At 38.5% G+C, this 27,638-nt stretch overlaps 1 protein-coding gene across 3 annotated transcripts in view; it reads right to left on the bottom strand.

Moving 5' to 3' along the window:
• Positions 1-27,638, bottom strand: part of LOC135217526 (thioredoxin domain-containing protein 15-like) — a 245,586-nt gene that overhangs the window by 49,568 nt on the left and 168,380 nt on the right. For 2 of the 3 annotated variants that reach the window (XM_064253491.1, XM_064253492.1), the window contains exons 2-4: positions 7,726-7,756; positions 6,747-7,309; positions 6,484-6,564 (exon numbers count right to left, since the gene is read on the bottom strand). In XM_064253491.1, the coding sequence (XP_064109561.1) occupies positions 6,484-6,564; positions 6,747-7,309; positions 7,726-7,756 (675 nt within the window). The remainder of the gene's footprint in view (positions 1-6,483; positions 6,565-6,746; positions 7,310-7,725; positions 7,757-27,638) is intronic. The other variant, XM_064253493.1, reaches the window with a different exon arrangement.

Below are 27,638 nucleotides of genomic sequence, written 5' to 3'. Positions count from 1 at the left end.
TCTCCAGTTGGCTCTTGTTGCTTGGATGAAGATCTGGGCCTAGAACGATCTACAGTAAAGTCAGGCTCTTTGCGCCTACTTGGCGCCTGGCTCCTAGTTGGCGCCAGACGCTTGGCAGGAGTTACTTCCTTTCCCACGTCTCGCCTGCCTAACGCACCGCTCCCCCCAGAGATGGCCGCTTGTGCGACAACTCCCCTGTAGGGTTCGTCGCGCCCGACAGGAGATCGGTATTTGGATCTCTTAATCGGAAGCCTGTCATCCTTTTTACGAGTAGGCTCTTTAGAAAGTACTCCTACCAAAGACGCTAATTGCTCCTGCACATTCATCAAAATTTAGTCAGCTACATCCAGTAGACGATAGGAGATCTAAAAGTCCGAGAGACAAGTCTTCCTCCGAGGAGGATCCTTATTGAATACTTCCGTTGCTAACGAGTTCTCCTCCTAAATGTTGATGAGTTTTCTCGTTGCAGAAGCTTCCCTATCCTTGTCCGAAGGAAGGGAAGGAGCCTGGAAGCTTAAAGAGATTCTGAGCTGAAATTGGTAGGACTCCTGATTTCTAGCTCTTGAATGTATCTCTCTGACCCTTTTGGGAAGTAGTTTGAGCCCTCATCGCGTTCCAAAGACTCTGTCAGTAAACGTTTAAACCTTGTCTTCTTCTGTAGATGACAATGTCAATACATTACCCGGACAACGAAACCTCTATCTGAAAGCGTTGATCCAGGAATAAAAGGCTTTAGTTCTTTTGCCAAACATACTATGCTGGCCAGAACCCAGTGGCGAGTCTTCATAGAATTTGATTCCAGATTCTAAAGCCCAAAATTTCCCTTGTCCTTTTGATCATTTAGGACCAAGAGAAACATTTGATTAGGAGCAGTTCCATCTTGTCGGAACACGGAATCTGAGGCCCAAATTAGGATCCCATTCTAAGTATAAGATCTCTTACTCTTATCGTAAAGAGGTATTGTATAAGATCCCGAAGATCTTAATTCTCTACTATCTCTAATATTCTTTGTCGAGACAGAGTATATCTTTTTACTGTGTTCATTGATAGCATAAAATACCAGGGTGATTCTTCCCTCTGAAAGGGAAGAAAACCATTATGTGGTTCACAGAGGTATCGGAAGAGGACAGTTTCCCCTTTCCATCTAGCACGATCTGCAGCAACTCTATGTCTTTAACATATTTAAAGGAATTATCAAACTTCCCTTGAAAAATCCTCTCATTCATATTTACTTCTGGTCAGTCTGCACGCAGACAGACTCAGAGTGGATAGGTTTTACAGGTCCAATATTTATAATAGATTCCGATAAAATCTCTATTCTCTTAGAAAAACCTTCCGACACATGCTGAAAGAAGAACGTGACCTCTGTGAATCCAACCTTTTTATTGCCAAAATGATGCATTCATCTTCTTCCTTTGACGCCCATTTATTTTAATATCTGTTAAGAATATATATAACTAGGGGAAAAAAGACTAAAGTTTATTCCCCTACTTAAATTAAAGATGGCGTATCTTGCTACCTCTCTTGTTTCGAGGAAACGGAAGCAATCTATAAGAAGCTCGTTCATCTTCTGCCTTGCGAAGAGATCTGTGAATACTTTCCGCAGGGTCTGACAACTCTTTCCAATAAATGTTAAACATACGTTAACAGTTATTATCGTCGATCAAAAAGGTTCTCACGGACGTGCAAAATCCCGCATCGAACCTGGTAAGGATCGTTACGTTCCTTGTCTGTTTCCAAATAGGTTAAATCGTGCTCTGCCGAATTAAAATAATTTATAATACCGTCACATTGTGGTAAACAGCATTCATCTAGGAAACTCTTATAAGGATAGTAGGAACTCTGTAATTAACCACGGTGTGTGCATAAGGCTTAACCGTACCGTTATCTTAAGGTGAATTTTCTACTACATTCTTTCCTCGCCGAGGCAGAGAGAGATCCTTAGCAAAACGAATACGATGTTATTCATGTTTGCCTAAAAATCCCCTCAATTCGTGGTTAAGTCCCTTATTGTAGGGGGAATATATGGTGAAGCATTCGATCCCTTAGGAGAGAGAGATGTAACCAACCGTTCACGACCGAGAACCGGATGGTACTGGATTGGCTCACAATTACAGCCGTCTCGTTCACTGCCTGGCTGCATTCATTCTGAGTTGCCAGTTACTCCCTTCAATGAATGGATATAATAAAATTATTCTCGAGTCTAAGAAAGCTCTCAATAATGCAAATTTAAGCCAAACAACCTTTGTTAAATACCGAAGCTGAGTAGGTATTGTCGTAACAAACCTTTTAAGCGAAGTCCTTACTAGGAAAATCCTGTAAGGATATAGATAAATCCGTAGCGAACCAGAAAGGCAACTATGGTATGCGTATATGACTTGTCATTCAGTAGTCGTATACAGCAAGCCTTCTACAACATTCTTTCCTTTCCGACATGCAGAGAAAGAATGGAAATCTTACTCTCTTCGTTCTTTTCGTCAATAATCCCGAATGAGTATTAGTCGAAAGAGATCGCAAATGACAACCGAGGATCGAAGAGAATCTCTCCAGCTTTTATTATCTTGGAGATAAGACCGTATTTTACGCCTTTCTTATCTGGAAGAGCCTCTAATCAATGAATGAGAGCTCGTACGAATCTTGTTCAACTTCCAAACGATTGCCCCTCTTTCTGTAAATGGTTGGTTGCATTATTTTTTAGAAGGAGGATGATTTTAATATCCTCTTACTAATACTGAACTAATTCTCACAATTCTGCTCTATCTTCCATTCCTCAAGTTGGGAGAAGATTGAGCAACCGGAGGAGAGCGCTTCCTTTCAAAAGGTGAAGGGCTTTTAGCAGTACCGACTCTAACCAGACAAGGGCTACGGCAGCCTGTGCTACATCTTGAGTCCCTGCCTGGAAAAAGCCGTACTTGCTCTTGCCTTTATTGCATTAAGACGATCCTGACAAGGGCGACGGCCGCCTGTGCGACAACTCCCGTCCCTATCAGGAGAAGCCTCGAATGTCTTTCACCTTTCGCCTGGAGGACTCTTGGCGGTTGTCAGGCTCTTCTTGTAGGAGAAAGTGCCTGGCGCTAAGCAGGAGTATCTTGCCTAGAATACTCCTGGCGCCTGGGAGGAGTATCGCAATCGGAATACTCCTCGTCCTCGGAATACTCCTGGCGCCTGGCAGGAGTATCGCGCTCCGAATACTCCTGGCGCCTGGGAGGAGTATCGTGCTCGGAATACTCCTGGCGCCTGGCAGAAGTATCGCTTTCCTAGGAGGAGTATCGTGATCGGAATACTCCTGGCGCCTGGTAGGAGTATCACGTTCCGAATACTCCTGGCGCCTGGGAGGAGTATCGTGCTCGTCGGAATACTCCTGGTGCCTGGCAGGAGTATCGCGTTCCGAATACTCCTGGCGCCTGGGAGGAGTATCGTGATCGGAACACTCCTGGCACTGGCAGGAGGATCGCGTTCCGATCAGGATACTCCTGGCGCCTAGGAGGAGTATCGTGATCAGAATACTCCTGGATCCTAGCAGACGTATCGCGCTTGGAAAGTTTTCTTGTTGGAAAGTTCCGAGCATCTGAAAGGCGATCCTCGCCTGGAAAGTTCTGTACGTCTGGAAGGTTATTTGAATCTGGAATCTTCCGCCTTCTGGAAGGTTCCGCTTGTGCGGAAGGTTCTGTGTGCGGAAGGTTCCGATCTCTTGTACATTTGTTCTTGCTTAGAATTCGACAAAACTTCCATTTTCGACATAGCCCTCCCTTTCTTCTGAATGAGAAGGACTTCCATTTCCGATGAAGATCCTGGTTCATAGTGCTTCAGGCGCTTTGCGCCTATATTCAGGCCCTTCAGGTGCTTTGCGCCTCGTTTCAGGTGCTTTGCGCCTCGTTTCAGGCGCTTTGCGCCTTGTTTCAGACGCTTTAGGCGCATTGAGCCTCGTTACCGGAGCTTCATGCCCAAGGAGCTAGAAGCTTAAAAGTTATATATACATGTATATATATGTGCAATCACTAAAAGAGATCCATATAATTCATTCGATCAACAAATATTCTTTAATATCTAATTTGTTCTTCTCAGAATAGATATATTTTCATATACATGTACCGATGAGGAATTTATTGAAATAACTATTTCAAACCCCATGGGATAGAGCGCCCCCCCCCCCCCCCGTCCAACTGTATGGGGGGACGAACCCGGATAGGGCAATGCCTCTACCGCAACTGTTAACGAATGATGTCTACCTTTCTCCGTCTCTTCTGAGGTTCCGATAGCCAGACGAGATTATCTTGCATCTTCATTTAATCTACGCCGTTGAATGTTTCTTCTCCTTATTCGTCAAGACGATAATAATAAGGGGAACACATTGAATTAGGATGCCTTTCCAATGGCTATCCCTGGCAGTCTGGGACGTCCTACAGAACCTGCCGAGGGACGCCTGATCGGTGGGGATTCTCTGTAACCTCCGTAAGGCTTTCGACATTCCTTCTCCTCTGGGCCTGTGAGCTTGGAAGAGGTCTAGGCCTGGGAGCGAGACAAGAGCCGATCAGACGCACCCTCTATTGCAATGGGGAACACTATAATCACTTCTTACCTTATAATAGCTCGTATCTTGAGCTACATTCCTTTATCTTCAAATTGCAAATGAATTTGTAGTTTCTGTGAAGTAAGAAGGTGATGAGGAAACTACACTACTAGTACTGTTAATATTCTAACTGCTCGTCAGAACGAGAGCTATTAAAGCTTCTAAAAAAAAAACATATCTAGTTCTATGTTTTTCTGACTTCCTCAAATAGGAAGTTACCTTATTTTCCTCAATCAAATTCTAACATTTATTACACTTTATCAATGAATAAATATTTATATTTCCCTTTCTTGCAAACTATGTAATTGTCTACCGAAAACTTCGGTAGTTACACATCCTCTATTCTTCGAAAACTTCGAAGTTAATTCATTAAAAGTTATTAAAAAGTTATTAAAAGCGTATGCCGAACCACCGATCCAGTACTTCCCTGTAAAAGTTGGCCCAGAAGATCGATGGCGATGAAACACGAAAATCAAATCAGGAGGGAAAGTAAACATATGTTTACATTCCCAGCGACAGAGAGAATCTGATTAGAAAACGGGAATGGTTCCTAGTCCTGCCACCCAGCGGCAGGCCGGTAGATCACCTGACCTACCTGTAGCGTGTGCCGCGAAATTCGAATTTCTGTCGGGGACGACGGAGTCGATAGCTATGTATATATCTGACAGGTAAGTTGAATGTATGAAAATGTGAATTAGATATCATAAAATATAAAATAAATCAGACTGCCAACAAATACGCATTTTTTAGAATTCTTCTTCTGTTTTATTATTACGTTACATATACGTATTACGTATGTTTCATTATAGCTGTCAGTAACTCGGTATCTCCGTTAAGTAAAGATAGAATAAAGAATAGAAATGAATGGTTATTATACTGTGTGGTGGTTTCATTAGTTGAAGAGAGATACTAATGACAATTTATGGCTTACTGTGTGCTAGGAAAAATGATTGCTTGGCGCTCGTTCCATACTCGTAAGACGGGTAAGATCTGAATGTAAACAATCGATTGGAAGGTTTGTTTTTTGTTTGTTTGTGTATTATAGTTAATGATTAATTAATAATTATTTGAAATGAGTACATACTGATTATTTATACATTTTATTGGCATATTCTAAGCTTTTAGCTCTTAGGTTTAGATGTCAGAATCATAGACTAGGCTACAGTAGCAACCGCTAACATAGGCTAGGCTTATTGCTAAGGGACATATGCCAAAGTCCTAATATATGTAGTAAAAATGGGGTTGAACATTATATGCAGTTGAATAATACTCAAGTATGTACAGTATTTTGCCTTTTTGGAGTCATATTTCTTCCATCGTAACCCTAGAACATGTGTTTTAGGCCTGGAAATATAATTTACTGGGGTGTTTTTGGAGGGCTTGGAACGGATTAGCCATTTTACATGTTAAATGTGTTCCAAGATACGAAAAACTCTTGATACGAAGGCAGTCTCGGAATGGATTAATTTCGTATCTCGAGGTACCACTGTACTTCTATTGTCCATCAATTTTCTTTTCATGTTGTGTCAATTTTATTCATTTTGTAAAATTTTCATAAGTAATTTTCAAATAATTGTGTACAATGTATTGCATGTGGTTGGAAGTCACTTGTAGATTAATTCTTTATTTTTTAATGGTAGCGAACATATACCTGTGAAACCCAGGACGTAAAGCTTTCACCGAGTGATCTATATTCCATGATTTATTTTTAAAGAATGAACTCATATCATATAACAAGGGAAGAAAATAGCAAACAAATCATATAACAAGGGATGAGAATAGCAAACAAGTATATTACATTTTATATTGTATCTTTAAGTCATTATATTGTTTTTTATTAGAATATTTTTTTTATCTTATGAATATACTATACTGTCGAGAAAACATCTTGATTTGTCAGACTTGTAACTCACCTCTTCATCCTCTCCCATGCTAGCTTCAGTTACCGAGAAATCATTTGGCTGTTCATCCTCATTATCAGTTAATCCTTCTGGCTACAGGAGAAATAAACATTTCCAAATTATTTCATAAACTTGAAACTGCGGGAGAAAAATGACTTTCCTGACTATTTATATTAGCATAAATCTCAACAAAGATATCTGTATATAAAGATAATAACAAAATATTTAATGCTTTACATAGAAAATTCCAGAAATGCACTTTACAAGACACAAACCTTCAGTTTGAGAAGTATTTCTCTAAGGGGAACATTTCCTAGGTCTGGATCCTGATTAGCTGTATCAACCCCCTCTTCACTTTGCAATTGCTCATCTGAAAACTGACTTGCTTCATCAATCCTTTGTTCAACTGTACCCTCTACCTTTCTTTCCTTTGAGTCATCAATATGTTCACCATTCTCAAGATCTTCTTCCAAAGAGCTTTTATCACATGTGGATGATTTATGATCACTGACCCCACAAAATTCAGTATCATCTTTCTTTGTTTGTTCTTCTAGCATGGAGAGTTCACTCTGATCTTCATCTTCCACATCTTTACGAACACACGACCCTTCATTTATAAGGTCACTGTGAACATCATCAGCCGTAGTTCCACCAGTTTTACAATCATGAGTTTCAGAGAACACAGATTTGCTGACCTCCTCTTCATCAAAATCACGGACTATCATTTCTTCAGGGGCCTGATGACAGATACCCTCTGAATTTCTATATTCACAGTCATCATTGTCTTTCAAAGCTCGAACACTTGCAATTCCATAAAGCAGGAGAATCAAGCATATTTCTGAAATAAAATATAAAAAAATAAAATATAAGAATTAACTTGAAAAGAATTTTTTGTCAATTCAAAACATTTCAATTAAAAAATTTTCTGTGCATTAATTTTAGGCTTTATAGCAACTCTGAACAACCATGATATCTTCACCATCATTGAGTCAAGTTATAAAGTTACAGGTGATGTCTTCTTCAGTGAATGCTAGGAGTTCATTTTTCCAAACAAAAGACATAATGTAAAACATATTCCACAGATTGTACTTGTGATTATACACTACATATGTGGTACACAATTTTCTATACATTATACACACATTTTTTAGGTTCACAGGAAGTACAAACTAGTTTCACGATGGGTTGAATATAATGATTTTATATAATTTAATGTACACATATGAGGTCTATCCCAATGTTTTTAATACTTACTGAATAAAATAGGATTTTTCTTCATTTGGATCTGTAAAAACAAAGGAAAAAAACATTAACTAACAATCAAATGGGGCTGAATATAATTTTAGCAAAAGCTTTACTGCAAATTACATTAAAGATAACTGAACATTGTACTCTCCATGAGGATAAAATTTGTCTTAGGGAAATTTTAAAAATACTGGAGATGTTATGCCATCGTACTCCATTTGTCTGGTGTTTTCCAGACAAGTTGGACCACAAGATAAGTGACAAACCATATAATACATTTCAAGCATGAAGAAATGTCAAGAAGATCATTTTAATTATAGATTATGTATTTTTTAAATAATGCAGGACCTCCAAATTCAGCTAAATGCTTTTTTTTTAATACAGCAATTTCTTAGAACCAATGCTGACATTAGAACACTGTATTCACAGATACCTTAATCGCGCTAAATTTTACTGTATTCTATAGTATGCTCCAACTTAACAGGCAACATAACTTCACATTGGAATTTTGAATGTTTTATTGTTGAGTGAGGAATCAAATACCCAACATAAAAACTATTAACACATTATTTATAACATTTCTTGATATGCATTAATATTTAGGGATTAGGAGTTAAACACTTTCATATTTAAGGGTTATGATCAATTATAATAGATTTTCTCTCCCCAGACACAGAACTTTTCATGATAACCCCCAAATTCTCATCCTTTTAACAATTCAGATCCAACCAATAAACACCGAAATGTGAATAAAATACATTAAGCAAACTAATCTTTTATTCCCTTAGCACCTTACTATTATCTTGGTTATAATATTTATATACCTCATAATTACAAGGTACATTTATTGAAGTCTACATATCAAACAAAATCCAAAACCAACAATCAAAATACATGGCACTCAAAATTCATTAACAAAAATACTCTACTAATTCTCATCACTAAATACGTAATTCTATTAATTTCTACACTATTCAACTACACTGAATTTACCACAAACCACAGAAAAAATCTTTGTGCTAAGATAACATATAATTTACAACTCAAAATTCTTACTTTAAAATTATAATAACTTTTTCAAAAGATGATATACATTTGTTATGATGTAAAAACTGAATTACAATGGCTATTAAGTATTAAGATCCAACAGTGCAGCAAGGTGAAAAGGAAAGATTGAACTATCAAGTCATCATTAATATTCTAGTAAAAGATTTTCCTTTCTGCAAGTTCATTGTGAATCGAACTACCAAGTAAAAACCAAATAAAATATATAACCATATCTCTTACAACCACATAATATCTTGTAGCCTAAAATGACAAAATTAATTATCTTTCTCAATTTGCTGACAATTCCCTCCTTTTGGTGTGGATCAAAGGAGGAAGATATTAATTGTTTATTTACAATTCATATAGAACATCACTGGAAGGATCTATCTCTGTCTTTTTGTGTCATACAAAAAGCATTGTTACCTATTTATGATTGGCTTCTATTCTAGCACTTCCCAATAACTTGCTATCTATACACTTTACTCTCACATTTGTCCTCACAAGAATGCTTAGTTGATACTTCCTAATATGGTTAACTGGCATTTAGTAGTAATAAAAAGTCAATAAATGCCTTAAATAATATTTCTATGACTTCCAATACATGCAGTTGGAAGGCATGCTTATCTTTTAATTTCTCTGGAAAAGAAACCACAGAGACCTGATATACTACAAGATTTCAGTTCATAAAGCAGCCACAAGCTGAAGATCAATATTTAGGAGGAACACAATGACCTTTCCACTACTGGGCTTTTAATATTGACCTTCTTCAGTAAACAGCATGTAGAAAGAGAGCAAGACTAGGTTTTCTACTTGGAGGAGAGGTTGCACAAAGTACTGAAATACAGAATAAAGATGTAAGTTCACATATAAAAAGAATTATATGTCTTAACATAGCAAAGTGTCAGTACAGACTTAGAGAGGACACAGCTATTACTATCACTCAATTCTAACAATGATGCAAGTCCACTGAAAATACTGAATTTCCACAAGATTAAATCTTGGTTTACAATTTTGACCCTCCATTCCAAGTTTTCTGTGAAAACATCAGTGCACAAAAAAATATTTTCAACTGACCTTCTTATAGAGTTAAGTGGTTTCAATTACTATCAAATCTTTGGGGTAACAATACCACTGGTCAATCAAAGCAAACCATTCAGTAAACAGTAAATTTGTATGCAAATGCAAATTTCAGGTAAATAACAGAAAAACAGAATCATGATGAAAGAGCAATTTACTTTCGTACTTTGGAGTCATTTCATAAATATTACTGTAATGCACTCTCAACATTCACTGAAGTATACAATGAATCTGAACCATTTCGTTTGACACATCATACTAAGATTACCATCATGATACAAAAGATGCACTTATCATGCAAATATAAACCTTACAAACAGCTGCACTTATTATATCTGTAAGGACAAATTATACTGGAATGCAGTACAAGCCAAATGTAAATAGCATTTTCAGTTAATCTCATAAGAAGTCCTGTGTACTGTACACTTGACTCTAAATTAGCTAGAATACTTTTTCATCCATTAAGTACCTAAACTTCATATGATTTTCATAGCAATACTACTGGTAACTACTATTACTACTGTTACCTCTTTGACTAGAGTAAGACACACACTACACACTAAAAATTTTAAAACTATTATGGCAAGCTCTGTTGAAAAGTTAGATTATGGAACTAGTATTTCTCAGCAAAATCTTTAAAATATTCACAATGTGTTAAATACTTAATTGATAATAATCTTGTGCTAAAATACAGAATTCAGGATTAGCAAATTAAGTAAATGATTGATGTCACAGATACCCTCAATGCTAGGAATGTAGGAATGAAACAGGACACACCCAACACAGATGATAAATCCTAATGTGGTACATACAGCTTCTACACAGAGGGTGAGATACCATAATCCCTGCAATAAGGAACAGCAAAATAAATTTCAGCTTATTTCCTTCACCTTTGCCATTATACTCTTCAAACCTCAACCTCCCTTACACTTCTTTTTGTTATTTAAAGCAGCCTTTTGAACTTCTACTTTGGGAAGACCTGCTGACTTCAAATTTTACTAAAAAACCTAGTCCCAAGCTATCTTCCTGTCTCTTTGTAGAATATTCTCAGTTTTGCATTATGAGCCATTTTGATGCCCCTTCCTCCTCAGTATTGTCAGTGTGCAGTGAAGAAAGCAGTAAGAGAATATTGTGGTTACAAATTACCCATGTATTTGGTAAAAAGTGACCAGTAGATTCTGAACATTTAGAGCAATTCCCAAGCTCTTTTCCCTCAGGCCCCACTATAACTTTCAGAGAAATGTATGCCCCAATGGCAGTAGAAAAAATATAATGCTACTTTATGTATAATATTCTATCAAAATTATTGAGCACGAAAGAATCTAACATATCTAACTGATTTCCAAAGAAAACGTGAAATACTTTAGTTTAGTATGAACCTTGCGTTTCAATGTCAACCCATGCCAAGACCCACCACCAAAATTTTCCCAGGCCCCACTGGTGGGGAGTACACTCCAAGTTGGGCGTCACTAACTTAGAAAGATGTACAAAGGAAGACCAAATTCTACACTACTTTCACTACCATATTCCTATACTAGTTCATATTCTCTTCTAATACAGACAAAAATGATAAAGTAGCATTAATGATAGACATCACAAGTGGTAACAGCCTTAACAGCCCATGAACTCCACCCAACAAATTAATATCAATGGTTACCATCAACAACTTCCTAAGTGCTGAACATTTAAATACGTATAGAGGATGTGACAGTTCAAAATCTACAAGTAGTACTCAAGTTTCTGTGGATGCCAGAATTTAAAGTAACAGCTGTGATTAATGGAATAATTCATGTTCTTTACAGGAACAACACTCTCCACACAATAACCAAACCTTAGTACTTTTAATTATCATGTACGAGGACTTCTTGCATTATAGCTGCACTGTTTAATCTGCCAGTCGCATACATACTCAAATTTGACCTATACCATGATAATTAACATTTTTTTTCATATTGGTTCTCTTCCTTCTCAAGCACAGTAATTAATTGTGCAATGTACTAAGAAATGTATTTTTTAACAATATATCATGTCGAAACTGCATACATTTAGAACATCTTGATGAGCTCAAAATCTATCTAAAACTCCTTCCCTCTTCTGCATTCCTAAAGTCCTACTTTCATTAAGGACACAGTCATGGGGCATACATGTTTTCTGCTGCAAAGATCCAAAAGGATTTATGAGCTAGTTCATTTGTAAACTAACTGACCCAGCGGGCAATTTGGTAAGGCAAATATCATTGCAATGTGTTATTTAGTCACCAATATGTCTTACAATTACACAGGTGGTATCCCAACTTTCTTGTAATATTTTAGTCACTTCATGCCAATAAACAACATCTAAAAACGATATCTCGGCATGGTACATACAGCCAAGTACAAAGAAACTAAATGTCTTCCTTGCTACTAAATCAAAACCAGAAGCAGTTATGAACAACTACTTATCCTGTCGTATTTTTAAAAGTAATAGCTGCAAAAATAGAAAACACCCAGAAAAGGCAAGAAGCTGTATTCCAAGGGCATACTCTTAATTTTAAACTGTATATCATCATTGCATAACTACAAAAATACGAATTCTATCCATAACAGACATATCACAAAAATAGCACAACATAATTCTATAAAGGCAAGAAATTAATTTTTTGCCAAGTTCCTCAGGCTGTCAATAATGTCCATTCTTTCAGATGGTTTGGTGCCGAAGTAATCCATCTGCTTTTTAGAATAACGTTCTTCAACAGGGATGATATCACGGAATGACCAGTCTTCCCAATGTTCATTATATCGACGAAGCAGTTCTATTATTTCATCATCAGTCTTGAGAATATCACTGAAAGTTGTTACAGATATACTGATAGATCAATGAAATTACATTAAAACTGCAATTTTTCTAACATTTAAAAAAGCTTCTGTTTCATACTTGCAGTTAAAAAAAACTATTTCACTTTTGCTGTAATGTCAGGTACATGCAGATTTTGAAAAGGTGCGACCATCAATAGGAAGATTTTATTATGACTGAGAAATTAGTGGAGAGGGGTGTTATCTAGATGCCGACAAAAAGACTACTAAGATCTCAAAGACTGAGATGGCTTGAGCATATGGTTGAAAAGGATGATGAACAGCTAACCAGAGAACCAGTATGCATGGAAGCAGCAGGACAAAGACTTGTAGGAACACTAACAAAATCGTGAAGAAAGGTGATATATGAAGACCTAGATCAGATGAGTTCAGGCATAGAGAGCACAAGACACAGATGAATGGAGTGAATTAATTTTATTGCTAACCCCATTCAGGGAAAACTAACAAACAATGTTCATGATGATGATGTATTGCCTGGTACAATGCCAAAGCAGAGATTAGACATGGAACTCTTAAGTCACTCAACCACAAGAAGACACCTTACAATGCAACCTTGAAAGAGGAAAAGATCATCCTTATGATAGATTGGTTATAGAAATGTAAAAGTCACCTTGATTCTACTTAGATATCTGTCACAAGAACTTTCAAGGGAAATCAAGTCTTACCAGGCATTACAGCACAAGTAACTAAACAAGTTTGATAGTTATAGTACATACTGATAAATTGTGACTAACAATTAAAATTAATTTCAATATGTAAACTCTATAAGCTTGAACAATATTTCATATGATACATAGACAAAACCTCTGAAGGATTAAAAAGTTCAGCAAGAATAAACTTAAATGCATACAGTATAAGGTAATCAAAAGTACACTATACTTATCTTTTCATAAAATTCTGTTTATAGTTTTGAAGTATTCAAGCAGTTTTTACAGTCACTACAGTATTTACTAAAAATTTTTAATTTCAGTAAAAACAATTATTTCCTGGTAACTGAAGAGGTCAATTTACTAACAAGAACAAACTGTATTCATTAACGAAAGAAACTATAAATCAACTGGATCACTGAAAAGTAACTTTTTGGTATACTAGTAGTCTAGTGCAGGAGTAACTTTCTGGCTAAAATCTGGTAAACTCACCTAGAAGGTTGTCTGGGGAGATCAGGACATGTAACGCCACTGAATATCAATACACCACGAAGAGCAAACCAGCCTCCATATCTTGGATGAAGACATACTCCAAATATTTTCTTCTGTTCATCCCAAGGGTCTGCCTTTAAATCCTTTCGTTGATAATATCGAACAGCCCCAGAAACATGTCCAGCAGTTTGCACTAAAATTCTGGGTCGTCTGTTTGCTGTCAGCTCAAAATCATGAATAGTACTGATATGATAAGATGGAAATTCCTCTTTTATGCCTGAGAAATGTTTCACCATACACTGATCAAGAGGATCTCCCTGAGATCTCAAACAGTCAGCCTCCAAAAGGTATGGAATAAATGTCTTTTCAAACATGCTTGGAATGCTTATAATTACAAAAGCTACCGTATCAGGTTGATGCTCAAGTTGAAATGACTTTGACACACAATCATTATACCATCCAACTTTGAATGGATGACATTCAAACCCACTAGGGCTTAAAAGCAAGTCAAGCTTGTTCTTAATTTTACTGAAGTCTTCCAGACTGACAACGCTTTCTGTCTTTTCCAGCATAGTATATATTAAAGACAAAAGTCCAGTGAATTGAAAAAGTAATAAGATATGGCTTATTGCTTAATTTTACTTCGATTGACTTGAACTTTGTTGATTTACAATCTGAAAGGAAGGAAAGAAATCCTTCTCAGTAAATACTCCACAAAAGGTATCTTGGTCTCATTTTTGTAAAATTCCAGAATAAAAAGAAGGTTACATCTTTCATCTATTTTGTTCTAAAATGTTCTGTCTAGACTGTATCACAAGCATCCAGAATTCCTCCAAAGGAAGGAAATGGCTTTTGAAAAAAAAAAAAAAAAAAAAAAAAAAAAAAAAAAAAAATGATATTGTTATGTTACAATAAAGTTTCATACATACTTACCTGGCAGATATATACATAGCTAAGACTCCGTCGTCCCCGACAGAAATTCAAATTTCGCGCCCACTCGCTACAGGTAGGTCAGGTGATCTACCGGCCTGCCCTGGGTGGCAGGACTAGGAACCATCCCCGTTTTCTATCATATTTTCTCTCTTCCACCTGTCTCCTGCGGGGAGGCTGGGTGGGCCTTTAATTGTATATATCTGCCAGGTAAGTATGTATGAAACTTTATTGTAACATAACAATATCATTTTCATACAATCAACTTACCTGTCAGATATATACATAGCTGATTGGCACCCTTCGGTGGAGGGTAGAGACAGCTTCTATATGGAATAGACAGGTAAACAACATATGTTGTAGGTATAAATAAAACCTTGGTTCCTACCTGATAGGTGGTAGACTTCGTGGGTGTTTGCCCAGTAGTCTGCATCACCTCAAGAAACTTTAGCGAGATATATGATCTATGGCCAAGAGTTCTTGTGGGTCTGCCGATGGGGTCTTACCCACTTACTCGGCAGAGCCTAAAAAGGACTTTGTCATGGGTGCTGATCCACTTATATGACAATACACCTTATGAAGGAGCACACAACCAATCCCGACCAACCAATGATCCTACATACGTTAGAACTACAGATTGTTAAGAGTTATCCTCCCCGAACTCGTCACAACAATCGTAACTCAAATCACTACGCACACATACATAATTTTCAAAAATTATACTCAACTAATTGGATATGACAAGAATTTTACTGAACAACATAGACGGCCGCCCGTGCTAGCCTAAGTCCTCTATTGTTAGAAGAGACTCGACCATATCCAAAAAGAAGAAGAAAAAGTATAAACCATTGTTTAAGGATTGGTTTGGTTCTCTGCTCCCGTCAGCGCCAGAATCGTATCCCGCAGATACGAAAGGACCTAGAGAAAAACACTTCTCATATGTCACACGCACGTCTTTCAAGTAATGAGATGCAAATACTGAGTTGCATCTCCAAAATGTCGTATCTATTATGTTTTTAACGACATATTCTTATGAAACAAGAGAGACGTCGCTATAGCTTCTAACTTCATGAGCTTCTATTCTCACAGTTGTAACTGTTCGTCAGGCAGGCCTTATGAGTGTCTGTAATGACGTTTCCTACAACGAACGCCAGCGCATTCTTGGACATCAGTCTTTGTGGTGGGTCTTTTACCGCGCACCAAAGACATTGTCTAGAGCCCTCCCATTCGATGCTTTCTCTGAAGGTAGAACTTCAGAGCTCTAACAGGGCAGAGAGACCTCTCTGTTTCTCTGCTACGAGACTTGACATGCCTTTGACTTCGAATGACTTAGGCCAGGGATTCGTAGGATTCTCGTTTTCCGCTAAAACAGGGTCTGAAACGAGCAAATCCGCTGAGTTTCCCTTGAATGCTACTTCATCCTGCAGAGCATGCAATTCCCTAATTCTCTTTGCCGTAGCTAAAGATAATAGGAATAGGCATTTTCGGGTAATGTCTCTAAACGATGCCCGATGAGGAGGTTCGAATCTTTCCGATGACAGATACTTTAGAACTACGTCATGGTTCCAAGTTCGGAGGTACTGGTTCCTTATACTTTGAAGTCTCAAAAGACCTTATGAGATCGTGGAGATCTTCATTATCTGCCCGATCTAATCCTCTGTTCCTGAATACAGCCGAGAGCATACTTCTATATCCCTCTATTGTGGATACGGCTAGATAGATTTTCCTCTCAGGAATAGCCGGAAATCCGCAAATTTCCGCTATAGAGGTAGTGGAGGAGGACAACTTCTTGGATCTACACCTCCTTCTAAATACCTTCCACTTCGACTGGTATACTTTCGTAGTGGAGGTTCTGCGTTCTCTCGCGATCGCGCTTGCTACTTCGCGAGAAAAGCCTCTCGCTCTGACAAGTCTTTCGATAGTCGAAAGGCAGTCAGAGCGAGAGCGGAGAGGTTTGATGGTTGTATGAGAAGATCCGTCCTTCCGGGTAGGGATCTTGGAAAAGTCTACGCTTCACTCTACCACCTCCTTGAACCATTCTGGGCCGGCCAAAAAGGTGGCTATTAACGTCATCCTCGTCTCCTTTGACGCCACAAACTTTTCATTACTAACCCCGGGTTTTGAATGGGGGAGAAGCATAAACGTCTCTCGAGACCAATTTAGCAGGAAGGCATCTACCATAAGTGCTCTGGGATCTTCCACGACCGAGCAAAACACTGTGAGCCTTTTTTGAAATAAATGTTGCGAAGAACTCCACCACCTGAGGAGTTCCCCACAGAGACCAGAGATCGAGACACACTTCCTCGTGTAAAGTCCATTCTGTATGAAGGACCTGGTTCCTCCTGCTGAGCCTGTCCGCCCTCACATTCCTTTCTCCCTGTAAGAACCTTGTCATCAGGGAGATGTTACTGTGATACGTCCACAGTAATAGGTCTCTCGTGAGCTCGTAAAGGAACGAGGAGTGCGTCCCTCCCTGTTTCCGAATGTAGGCAAGAGGGGTGGTGTTGGGCGTCAACTCGTCCCCGTACTCCTCAAGAAGAAGGTTAGTCAATCCCTTCTAGTTAGACAAACCTTCTCTTCCACTATATTCGTTATCCGAGTTTTCCTCTAACTCGGATCTAAAAGCGTCTCCGCTCTCCTTTCCGAACATTCTTCTTGCTTGCGGAAACAAAACTCCTAACAGGAGAGGGGCGGGGTAAGGGAATGATAATCCTTCCTCTTTCCCGCTCTAATATTCTTGGAAGGCGTCATAAGCTTCGGCTTCTCTAGAATTTTAGAAGACTCTTCATGCTTACATGACGCTTCCCGTTTGCCAAGCGTCATGGATGACGTCTTTTGCTGACGTCTCGATGACGCTTCGCGCTTGGAAGATGCTCAGCTCTCCAAAGGCGTCCTCTTGGCGTCATAATATTGGACGGAGCGTCATGTCTATGGCTCCGTTTCCATGACGCTTCGCTTCTAAAAGACGTCTTACTTCTCTCTGGCGTTACGAACTCTCGTAAGCACCTGTTCTCTCTCTCGCACTAGACGCTTCTGTAAGACGTTTAGCCGTTTCCCGTCTGTATGACGCTTGTCGTTGAACAGGTAAGAGAGGACGAGACTTCTTAATTGGAAGCGACACGTCCTTCCGACGTTGCGTTCGAGATGACAGTTGTCTCTTGAACTGCTATAATGATTCTCTTGACGCTTCTCCCACGTCCAGTGCATGACTCTTCGCATCACTCGGTGGGGAAAAAAGAAAAGGTTACTTCCGCGTAACCCTTCAGGTGACGCCTGACGCCCCCCTTCGCTTTCTTGCTAAGAAGACGGAGAGTCATCTGAGAAACTCTCCGGACTAGAATCCCTGTCAGGCGTCATATGGCGCTTCAGCGGTTTCGACAAGTTCGATTCCCTCCCTCCACCCTCGTTTAGGTGAGGGAGAGGGAGAGGACGAGAAAAACACGCGCGAAGGACGCTTTCTATAGTGCCCTTGAGCCGCCTGCAACGAAGCAGAGCTAGCTTAAGGAACGTCTGACTGTTGGGGATTCCCCACAACCTCCTTAAGGCTTTCGACTTTCCTTCTCCTCTGTGTTCGTGAGCTTGGAAGAGGTCTAGGCTTGGGAGTGTCGCAGGAGCCTGGCACCTACTGGTGCTTGGAGGAGAAATGTTTCATTTTCCCTTTTTAAAGGGACGAAAGGCGGACCTACCTCTCTTCTCTGGAGCCTTCCTTCTTGCGGAGGTCTGGAGATCGGACCACCTCGAAAGGGCTGCGTAGAAAGTGCTATGGTCCTTTCTTGTCCGATACTAAAGCAAGGTTTCTTCTTCCTAGCTGACTGCGTCAGAAGATCCTGCGTCGCCTTCTCAGTTAAAGAGTGAGCCACGTCCTTCACTAACTTAGAAGGGAACAAATAGTTCGAAAGAGGTGCATATAGTAGAGCTGCCCTCTGCGCATGCGAGACTGCCTTTGTTAAGAAGGCGCCCTACACTGTCCTTTTCTTCTAAAGACCTGCTCCAAAATAATGCAGAGACTTCCAAAGATCCATCTTGTACTGCTTTGTCGATGCACGGACACAAAATGCATAACAGGGCTTCAGGTTCGATTCCCTGCGAATCGTGAGCTTTCTTGGACATCATCCCAAGGGACCAATCCAAGAAGTTGAAGACTTCCAATACATGGAAAAAGTCCTTGAGGAGATGATCTAGTTCGAAATACTCCAAGTAATGCGGGCAGAATTAGACTAGGACGCCTTGAAGCGTCAACTAACGTCGAAAAGTCTGCCTCTGTAGTAGAAGGGGGAGAGCGATACCCATATCCTCCCCCGTCTTGTACCAATATGCCTCTTTTCCCAGCTAACCTTGCTGGAGGCATGCAAAATACTGTCCTGGTTAAGTCTTTCTTCGACTTCATCCAGGCGTCTAAGGCGTGTAAAGCCCGCTTCATCGAGATGGTGGGCTTCATCTTCAGAAAAGACGAAGTCTTCTTCACCTTCGCACTCGAAAAGAGCGAGCGCGGAGAAGGAGGAGCAGCCGGAGTCAACTCGTCTCCGTATTCCTCCAGAAGCAGGGTAGTCAACACCTTATAGTTGGACAAGCCCTCTCTTCCAAGATCGTCATCATCCGAGTTTCGTTCGTAACTCGTGATAATCCTGAGTTTCTGTTCTCCTTTCAGAACTTTCCTCTTCTGGGGGAGACAAACTCCTGATCGGAGAGGGGCTAAGGGAATGAAAGTCTTTCCTTTTTCCCGTTCTGATCGACTTGGAAGGCGTCACAACCTGCGGCTTCTCTCGCGCTTTAGAAGACGTCATGTATGACGCTTCCCGCTCTCTGAGCGTCATGTATGACGTCTCTTGTTGACGTTTAGATGACGCTTCGCGTTTGGAAGACGCTTCGCTTTCTAAGGGCTTCCTACTCGGTCGTCACAATCTTGGACGGAGCGTCTACCCGTCTAAGCTCCTCTTGATTTGACGCTTCACTTCTAAAAGACGACTTCCGAGCAGGTGCGAGAGGACGAGACTTCTTAATAGGAAGCGTCACGTCCTTCCGACGGGGCGCTAAAACTCCCCACAAGAGATGACAGTTGTTCCTGCACCGCCATAATGATCTTCCTTGACGCTTCTCCTACGTCTAGTGCCTGACGCCTTTCGTCATCACTCGGGTGGGGAAGAAGCATGATGGGGTAGGGGTACTTCCTCGTAAGCGTCAGGTGACGTTGACGCCACCTTCGCCTTCTTAATAGCCGACGGGGCGTCATCCGAGAAGCGCTCCGGGCTAGAATCATGTCTTGCTTCATATGACGCTTCAGCGGTCTCGATAAGTTCGACTCCTTCCACCCTCGTTAGGTGAGGGAGAGGGAGAGGACGAGAAACACTCGCGAAGGACGCTTTTTCTATAGCGCCCTTGAGCTGGCTGCCATGAAGCAAAGCTAGCTGAAGGGACGTCTGACCGTTGGGGATTCCCTCCGACCTCCTTAAGGCTTTCGACTTTCCTTCTCCTCTGGGCATGTGAGCTTGGAAGAGGTCTAGGCCTGGGAGCGCCGCAGGACGATCAAACGCCCCCTCCACAACACTGATAGGGCTCACTTCACTAAAATTTCAATTTTCACTATCACTACACTAGCCTTACCTTTCGAGTCCGCCATCTTGGACTTCATGTCTCGAATCGTCGCTTCAGATTGGCGATTTCCGATGCCGAATCCGAAAAGACACTCTGAGAATGAGATTTATAGGGAGAATCTACAGTAGTAGGGTTAGAATTATTATTGAAAGGCTCAATAGGCCTTGAATTCACACCTTTCAGCCTTCTAACTCTATCCCTCTCTAACTTCTTCAAATAAGAAGTCAAAGTCTTCCATTCTTCTGCATTCAAACTCTCGCATTCCTTACAAGTGTTAATAGCAGAACACTGCACCCCCCTACATTTACGGCATACAGTGTGAGGATCAACCGAAGCTTTCGGTATCCTCACCCTGCAGCCTACATTCACACACATTCTACACTCACATTAGAATCAGACATACTGAGAAAAATCCAAAAGAGTTATTCCAAAAACAGTCCACAGTAGCGAATGCCAAAACACGATCCAATACGTCACCAAAAGTCGAAAAACGCTGATCAAAGTGTTGAAAAATGAATCCAAGTCAGGAGGTAATAACAACAATGTTTGATACCACCGGCGACAGAGAAAATATGATAGAAAACGGGGATGGTTCCTAGTCCTGCCACCCAGGGCAGGCCGGTAGATCACCTGACCTACCTGTAGCGAGTGGCGCGAAATTTGAATTTCTGTCGGGTGGGACGACGGAGTCTTAGCTATGTATATATTCTGACAGGTAAGTTGATTGTATGAAAATCTGCACTTGAAATAGTCAGGAAATTTATATTGTACTCTTGGTAACTGTCATCTCCAGAACACAAAGTACACATCAAATATTTTCTATGGTAGATACACAATTTTATCTGAATTCTTTAAACAAATACACAGCTAATTAGGTTCCAATTATCTGATCTATAATACTTATACATGACAGATCACAGACACTGGTTTAGTAAGAATGCAAAATAAAAAAAAAATCATGGTAAATCTACAGCACTTAGTTTATATTCAACAGTATTTGAACATTATTGAAATCCATCTTCATAATAAAAAAAAAAAAAAAAGACGACTAAACAATGACATGAGACATTCAATTATTTATAGTATAATTAAGGGAAGAAGACCCGCCATACTGTCAAGTCAAATAAGTTCATTGATCTAACTACCAAAAATTCAACAGTTACCATTTTAGCAATATGTAAACCCTATTTGGTAGACTAAAAACTTGTCTGATAAGTTCTCTACATATAATGAAACTACGTATTAACATTTGAGCATCACACACAGAAATGCATTAATATTTGATATATCACAAAAAATACTTCCTAAATTAACTATAGTGTAGTGAGATTTAATTAAAAAAATATTTAATGAAAGACAAACCTCGGCAAGTTTTATGCATAAGACCAACATACGTAACTTGACCCAAAAACTTGTCTAAGACTGAACCTGGTCTTTTATTAAATTGGCAATGGCAGGAAGACCTTCCCATTGTTTCATTATGACTGGTTAGGCTTCACACTAGAGGTAACTCATGTTCCAAATGTTAAGTCAAGTCTCGAAAAACCTTCAGATAATCTAAGTTTTCTTGATAAAATCTGTTATTTGGATGCTTACCTACTGTTACTTTGTGCTGGCAGGTGAGTTAATATTCAAATAGAGTAATCCTTTAATTACATATCCACAACAACTGGGCCAAGGCTCTGCCGGATAATGTTAAATAAAACTACACCTTCATACCCTTACTCCCCTACCTTGTCAATACTGCGTAACCATATGCACTAAATTTTCTTATAAACAGCAACCATTGCACTTTAAACTGAAAACTTGATGGATAAGATAATTACACATAGTTAACTTATTTTCCACACCTGTAACATGACACACATTATAAAAAAAAACTCCAAACAAAAAATTACCTCTTTCATTTTCTCTCTCTCTTATAAACAACACACAATAGTGAGGAAGAGTACAAAGTTCTCCTCCTCTCCCTCCTCCAACACCATTATCATTGAGGTCATGTACCTACGAACCACATTAGGGTAAAGCACTGCTGTGCGGTCATTGATCCGTCAAAAGGCCACTTTTTTTACTCAATATTTAATTGGTGAAACAACAATACAATTCAATATTTAAGCATACCATTCAAAAGACTGAAATTTCATCAAGAAAATAAGATACCGTATATTTCGGCGTATAAGTCGACCCTTTAGCCCCAAAAAATCATGCCAAAATTAGGGGGTCGACTTATCTAACGGTAACAAAAAGTGAATCTTGATTATTTTGGCATATCGGTACAGGAATCCAGGCTTTACAGTTGGCTAATAACAATGACAGCCTTGTTGAGGTACTAATGTATGTAAATACCATTATTAAAAACATTTCGCACTGTAATACGACAATAATAATACATTAGAACATCCATTACTTTAAATAAAATGAAAAAAAATCAAAGTAACTTGAAGAAACCCCAATCGCACAGCAAGTGTAAACATTGCTTAGCCATTTGTAGTACCGTAACTAAGAAGGATGCGTTCACTCTAACAGTTTTGTATTTACCGGGGTATTGTTCAAAAACATTTATATATGGTATGAAATCTTTATTTATCACATAAAATAAAAAAAATTTGTATTTAATGGTAAATATGTATTTAAAATCCTTTTAACAACCCAATCAAATCATTAACTTGAGTGGCAGTTTGTACATACATATATACGTAGGCTGTTATGCAGCGTTAGTAAGCGCTTTGTTTGTTTACATTACACACGAGTAACGTATCTTTCGTTATATAATTTCTAATCCTATTTGCCAGTATCCATCTTTTATATATTACACAGAATTTTTAATATACCGAGTATATTACCAGTATTTCATATGGTAAGTAGAGCAACTTATGTACCGTAAAAACATTCAGGTTATTTTATATGATACGTTTTACCCTGCTGCTTATTTTGAGCGTACGGTTGGCCTCACATTTTATAGGTCGACTAATATACCCGATATTAGTTAAAATCATAAAAATTTACTCAGAATTGGGGGGTCGACTTATCTTCCGGTCGACTTATACGCCGGAATATACGGTATATGAAACTGCCATACGAAGTAAAATAAGCACATGACGTATTTGTAAACTATATGTGTTCAAGGCAGTTTTTAAATCCAATATAGCATTGTATCGTTGTGAGTGTCAGTTGGTTCTACACTCGCGGACATGTCCTTCCCAGCACTCATTTGAACAACATTTGCATATACATATATGTAACGTTTATTGATATTACTCAAGATTGCAGTGGTAAACAGCACATTAAAACATTTTGTTGCCTATTATAGCGAAACTATAAGACGTCTTATTCCCCGGGGCACGTTTTGAACTGAAATGCAATTTTACATTGTAATCGGTGGTTTTATCCTTACTGCCATCACAACTGAAACTCCACAGTGCTTATTTGATTGTATTTATACACATTTTGATCTTAATTTACTCCAAATTCCATTTTAAGTACGTGAGAGTTTGTCTACAGCAAAACCATGGCAGGAATAATTTTTCAGCCTTTTACGTCTGGCAGCCAGAATCCACGAGTTGAGCAGACGACAGTTTAGTGAATTGTTTAAGACAAAAAAATTTGCACTTTTTTTGTGGGCACTTTTCATTTATTTAAGTCTATATTACTATTTTGACTTTTTTTATAACTTTTAATAACTGCATGGCTGAAATAATTTGTTTTTAATTATGGATGAAACAAATGTAACTTTTAATGCATGATAGGAATGGCAAGTCATCGTTGCAAATTTAGTGAACTTGACACATAAGACAATGCCTTTACAAACTGTTTCCATGAATTCTAGATGTCATAGTCATGCAATAATGATAAAATTACTGTAATATATATATATATATAGATATATATATATATATATATATATATATATTATATATATATATATAGATATTATATATCTATATATATATATAATAGTATATATATATATATATATAAGTATATATATATAATATATAGTTATATATGCTATATATATATATAATTACATAAATATATACACTAAATTCCCTTATTTCCACAGTTTTGTGTAAATCTTATCCCAAGTTAGGAGGGTAAACAAACCAATTGGCAACAGTGATAAAAAATGTTCACAGCAAAACTGATGAAATTTGTCAGAAATCTGATTACTTTTACAACAACGAATATTCTAAAATGAATTAACATGAATATGTAATAAATTTATGCAATTCATAACCTTACTCTGGTGTTTAACTACTGTAATTATTTAAATGTTAAGTAGCACACTCTTCTTCTTCTTCCCGAACAATCGCCATGTTTACCAGTCCGCAAGCGTAAACACCATTGTCGTTTAAGATTGTTGTGAAGAAAGTGTCCCAGCGTCTATGGGTACAAGTGGCATGCGGATTTAGCACAGGAAATGGGAAGTTTGTTAACACAAGTGACTCAGCAAACATCAGTTGGCGTCAATCTTCTACACGTAAGGTGTTTTAAGTACAAATTTCGAAAGCTTCATGGAGGTAAGTTCATTAACTTCTGTTTAATCGGAAATTATGGCCTTAATTTCTAACTTGGGACAAAACACTTACTTCAAGAGGGTAAACAACCACCTACCTTGAGTTCATCTTACTCAGGCTGATATTCTTATTCACTCGATATTTAATTGGTGAAACGAATATAATTGCATCTTTAAGCATACCATTCAAAAGATTGAAGTTTCGTTAACATAATGTGATACTATATGAAAGCGCATACGAAATAAAATAAGCATGTGAGGTCTTCGTAAAATATGTTTTCAAGGAAGTTTTTAAATCCAATATGGCGTCTACCACATCAGGTCCCTTTTGTCTCCTGATGCGACCTTCCTAGCCTTCTCAGTGCTCATTTGAACAATATTAGCGTATATGGTAACGTTTATTGATATTACTCAAGATTGCAGTTGTAATCAGCACAATAAAACAATATTTTGTTGCCTATATTAGTGAAAATATGAGATGTCTTATTCCTGGGGTCATGGTTTGAACTGAAATTCATATTTACCTTTGTAATCTGTGATTTTATCCTTACTGCCATCACAAATGAAACTCCACAGTGCTTATTATACACATTTTGTTTAATTCACTCTAAATTACACTTGAAATACCTTGAGAGCATTGACAGCGAAGCCATGGCGGGAACAATTTTTGTCTTAATGTACAAGGTGTCCAAAAGAGGCCCACTATACCATTACAAATATTTACTGCTCAGAAACCATTAACATAGAGTATGTAGGTTTTGTAGAATGAAGTGCTCTGAATGTAAACTTGAATGTAGAACATTCTACAAAAACTGCATTACTCTATGTTATATGGCTTCTGAGCAATAAATACTTGTAATGGTATTCGGACTTTATAGACATCCTTTATGTACATCTGGCTGCTAAAAGCACCGGCAAGCAGACGACAAAATTTTTAAATTTTTTCATAGCACTTTTCATTGATTCAAGTCTACATTAATATTTTGACTTTTTTTATTTTCAATAATTGTACTCATGCCTGAAATAAATGTAACCTTTAATGTTTGCATGCTACGAAGGGCAAAATTTCATCATTGCCAACTTAGTGGAGCTTCACACATATGCTGATGCATTTACAAACTGTTTCCATGAATTCTAGTTGTCATAGTAATGCAATAATGATAAAATTGTGTAAGTCTTATACCCAGTTTGAGGGGAAACATAACAATTGGCTACACTAATAAAAAATAGGAGCGCAAACAACACCGTAGCTACTGTTCACAGCCAAATCGTTGATAGTTGAGTCAGGAATCTAGTTACTGTACTTTTTCAACAATGAATATTTTCAAATTATCATGAATATGTAATAAATTTATGTAATTCATAACCTAACAGTGATGTTTAACTATTTTACTTCAAAATTATCCAGCGCACTCTTCTTCTTCTTTCCTCCCGAAAAATCGCGAGTTTCCTTGGCCTCGAGGGCAATCGTCATCATTGTTTAAGATTGTTGCGAAGAAAGTGTCCCAGCGTCTATGGGTACGAGTGATGTATGGATTTAGCACAGGAAATGGAAAGTTTATCGACACAAGTGACTCCGCAAATATCAAGATGGCGTCAATCTTCTATACGTAAGGTGTTGTAAGTTAAAATTTCGAAAGCGTCATGGAGGTGTCATGGAGGTAAGTTTGCACTGCCCATGGCTAGACGTTCATTAACCTCTGTTTAATCTTGAATTATGACATTATTTTATACTTTGGGAGAAAACTCTTATTTTGAGAGGAAAGTAGAGGTCTCGAGGTGTTGCTTCCATGACCGATGACTCTTGACTGGTGTCCATCTCAGGTGTAAGGATGTGTTTAACTACTTTTTCTGGAAGGTGGGTCAACGAGTGGGCAAGACTGGTCCAGGTAGTCCACTTGGTTGTTTACCCTAGAGGTCTCGAGGTGTTGCTTTCATGGAGGTTGGCTTATGAATGATGTCTAATTCAAGATACTGTTAGTGCTTAAGTTATTTTTTGAGAAAGTGACTGCGCCACGGTACAGGTGTCCGTCTGCCTATCCGCACAGCAGTGCTTTACCCCATATCGAAAAATTAATTTCTAATCACCAAAAATAGATTTCTCTGGTTACGCACTGGGGGCAATGGGGAGGGGGAACAAACTCAGGCTAGCAGATTGATAGGCGAGTACGTAACCTAATGTTTAGCCTTACTAGCCTAGATACTAGGTAGACCTAGGCTATGCCAAGTCTACTGATAGCCTATTGTAGGCCTATGTGGCCAGAGTAGGGTAATCCTACAGTTTAAGAGGTCCAAATTCATGGCTCACTTGTGTGTGTTGGTTTAAGTTTGCAGTCCTATTTTCACTTTCTTCTTTCGATAGATCTGCAAACAGAAGTAATTAGTTGCCGATAGCCTAGGTATACCTATTTGCTAAAAGATGAGTAGTTTATCTGCTTACATAGGGCTATGGGGGAAACACCGCAGTGGAGCCATCGTCATCGCGTGGCTTAGCCTTATTCACTTGATATTTAATTGGTGATACAAGAATACAATTACATCTTTAAGCATACCGTTCAAAAGATTGAAGTTTCGTCAACATAAAATGATATATGAAAGCGCCATATGAACTAAAATAAGAATGTAAGCTCTTTGTAAAATATGTTTTCAAGGCAGTTTTTAAATCAAATATGGCGGCAACCGCGTGAGGTGTCGTTCGTAAGCACAGCAAAGCCACCATCTTTCCCAGCCTTCCCAGCACTCATTTGAACAATGTTAGTGTATATATGT

The sequence above is a fragment of the Macrobrachium nipponense genome, chromosome 7 (assembly GCF_015104395.2).
Source record: "Macrobrachium nipponense isolate FS-2020 chromosome 7, ASM1510439v2, whole genome shotgun sequence".
In the NCBI taxonomy this organism is placed as follows: Eukaryota; Metazoa; Arthropoda; class Malacostraca; order Decapoda; family Palaemonidae; genus Macrobrachium; species Macrobrachium nipponense.
The sequence above is the reverse complement of the archived record's forward strand: the minus strand, read 5'-3'. Positions and strand labels throughout refer to the sequence as shown.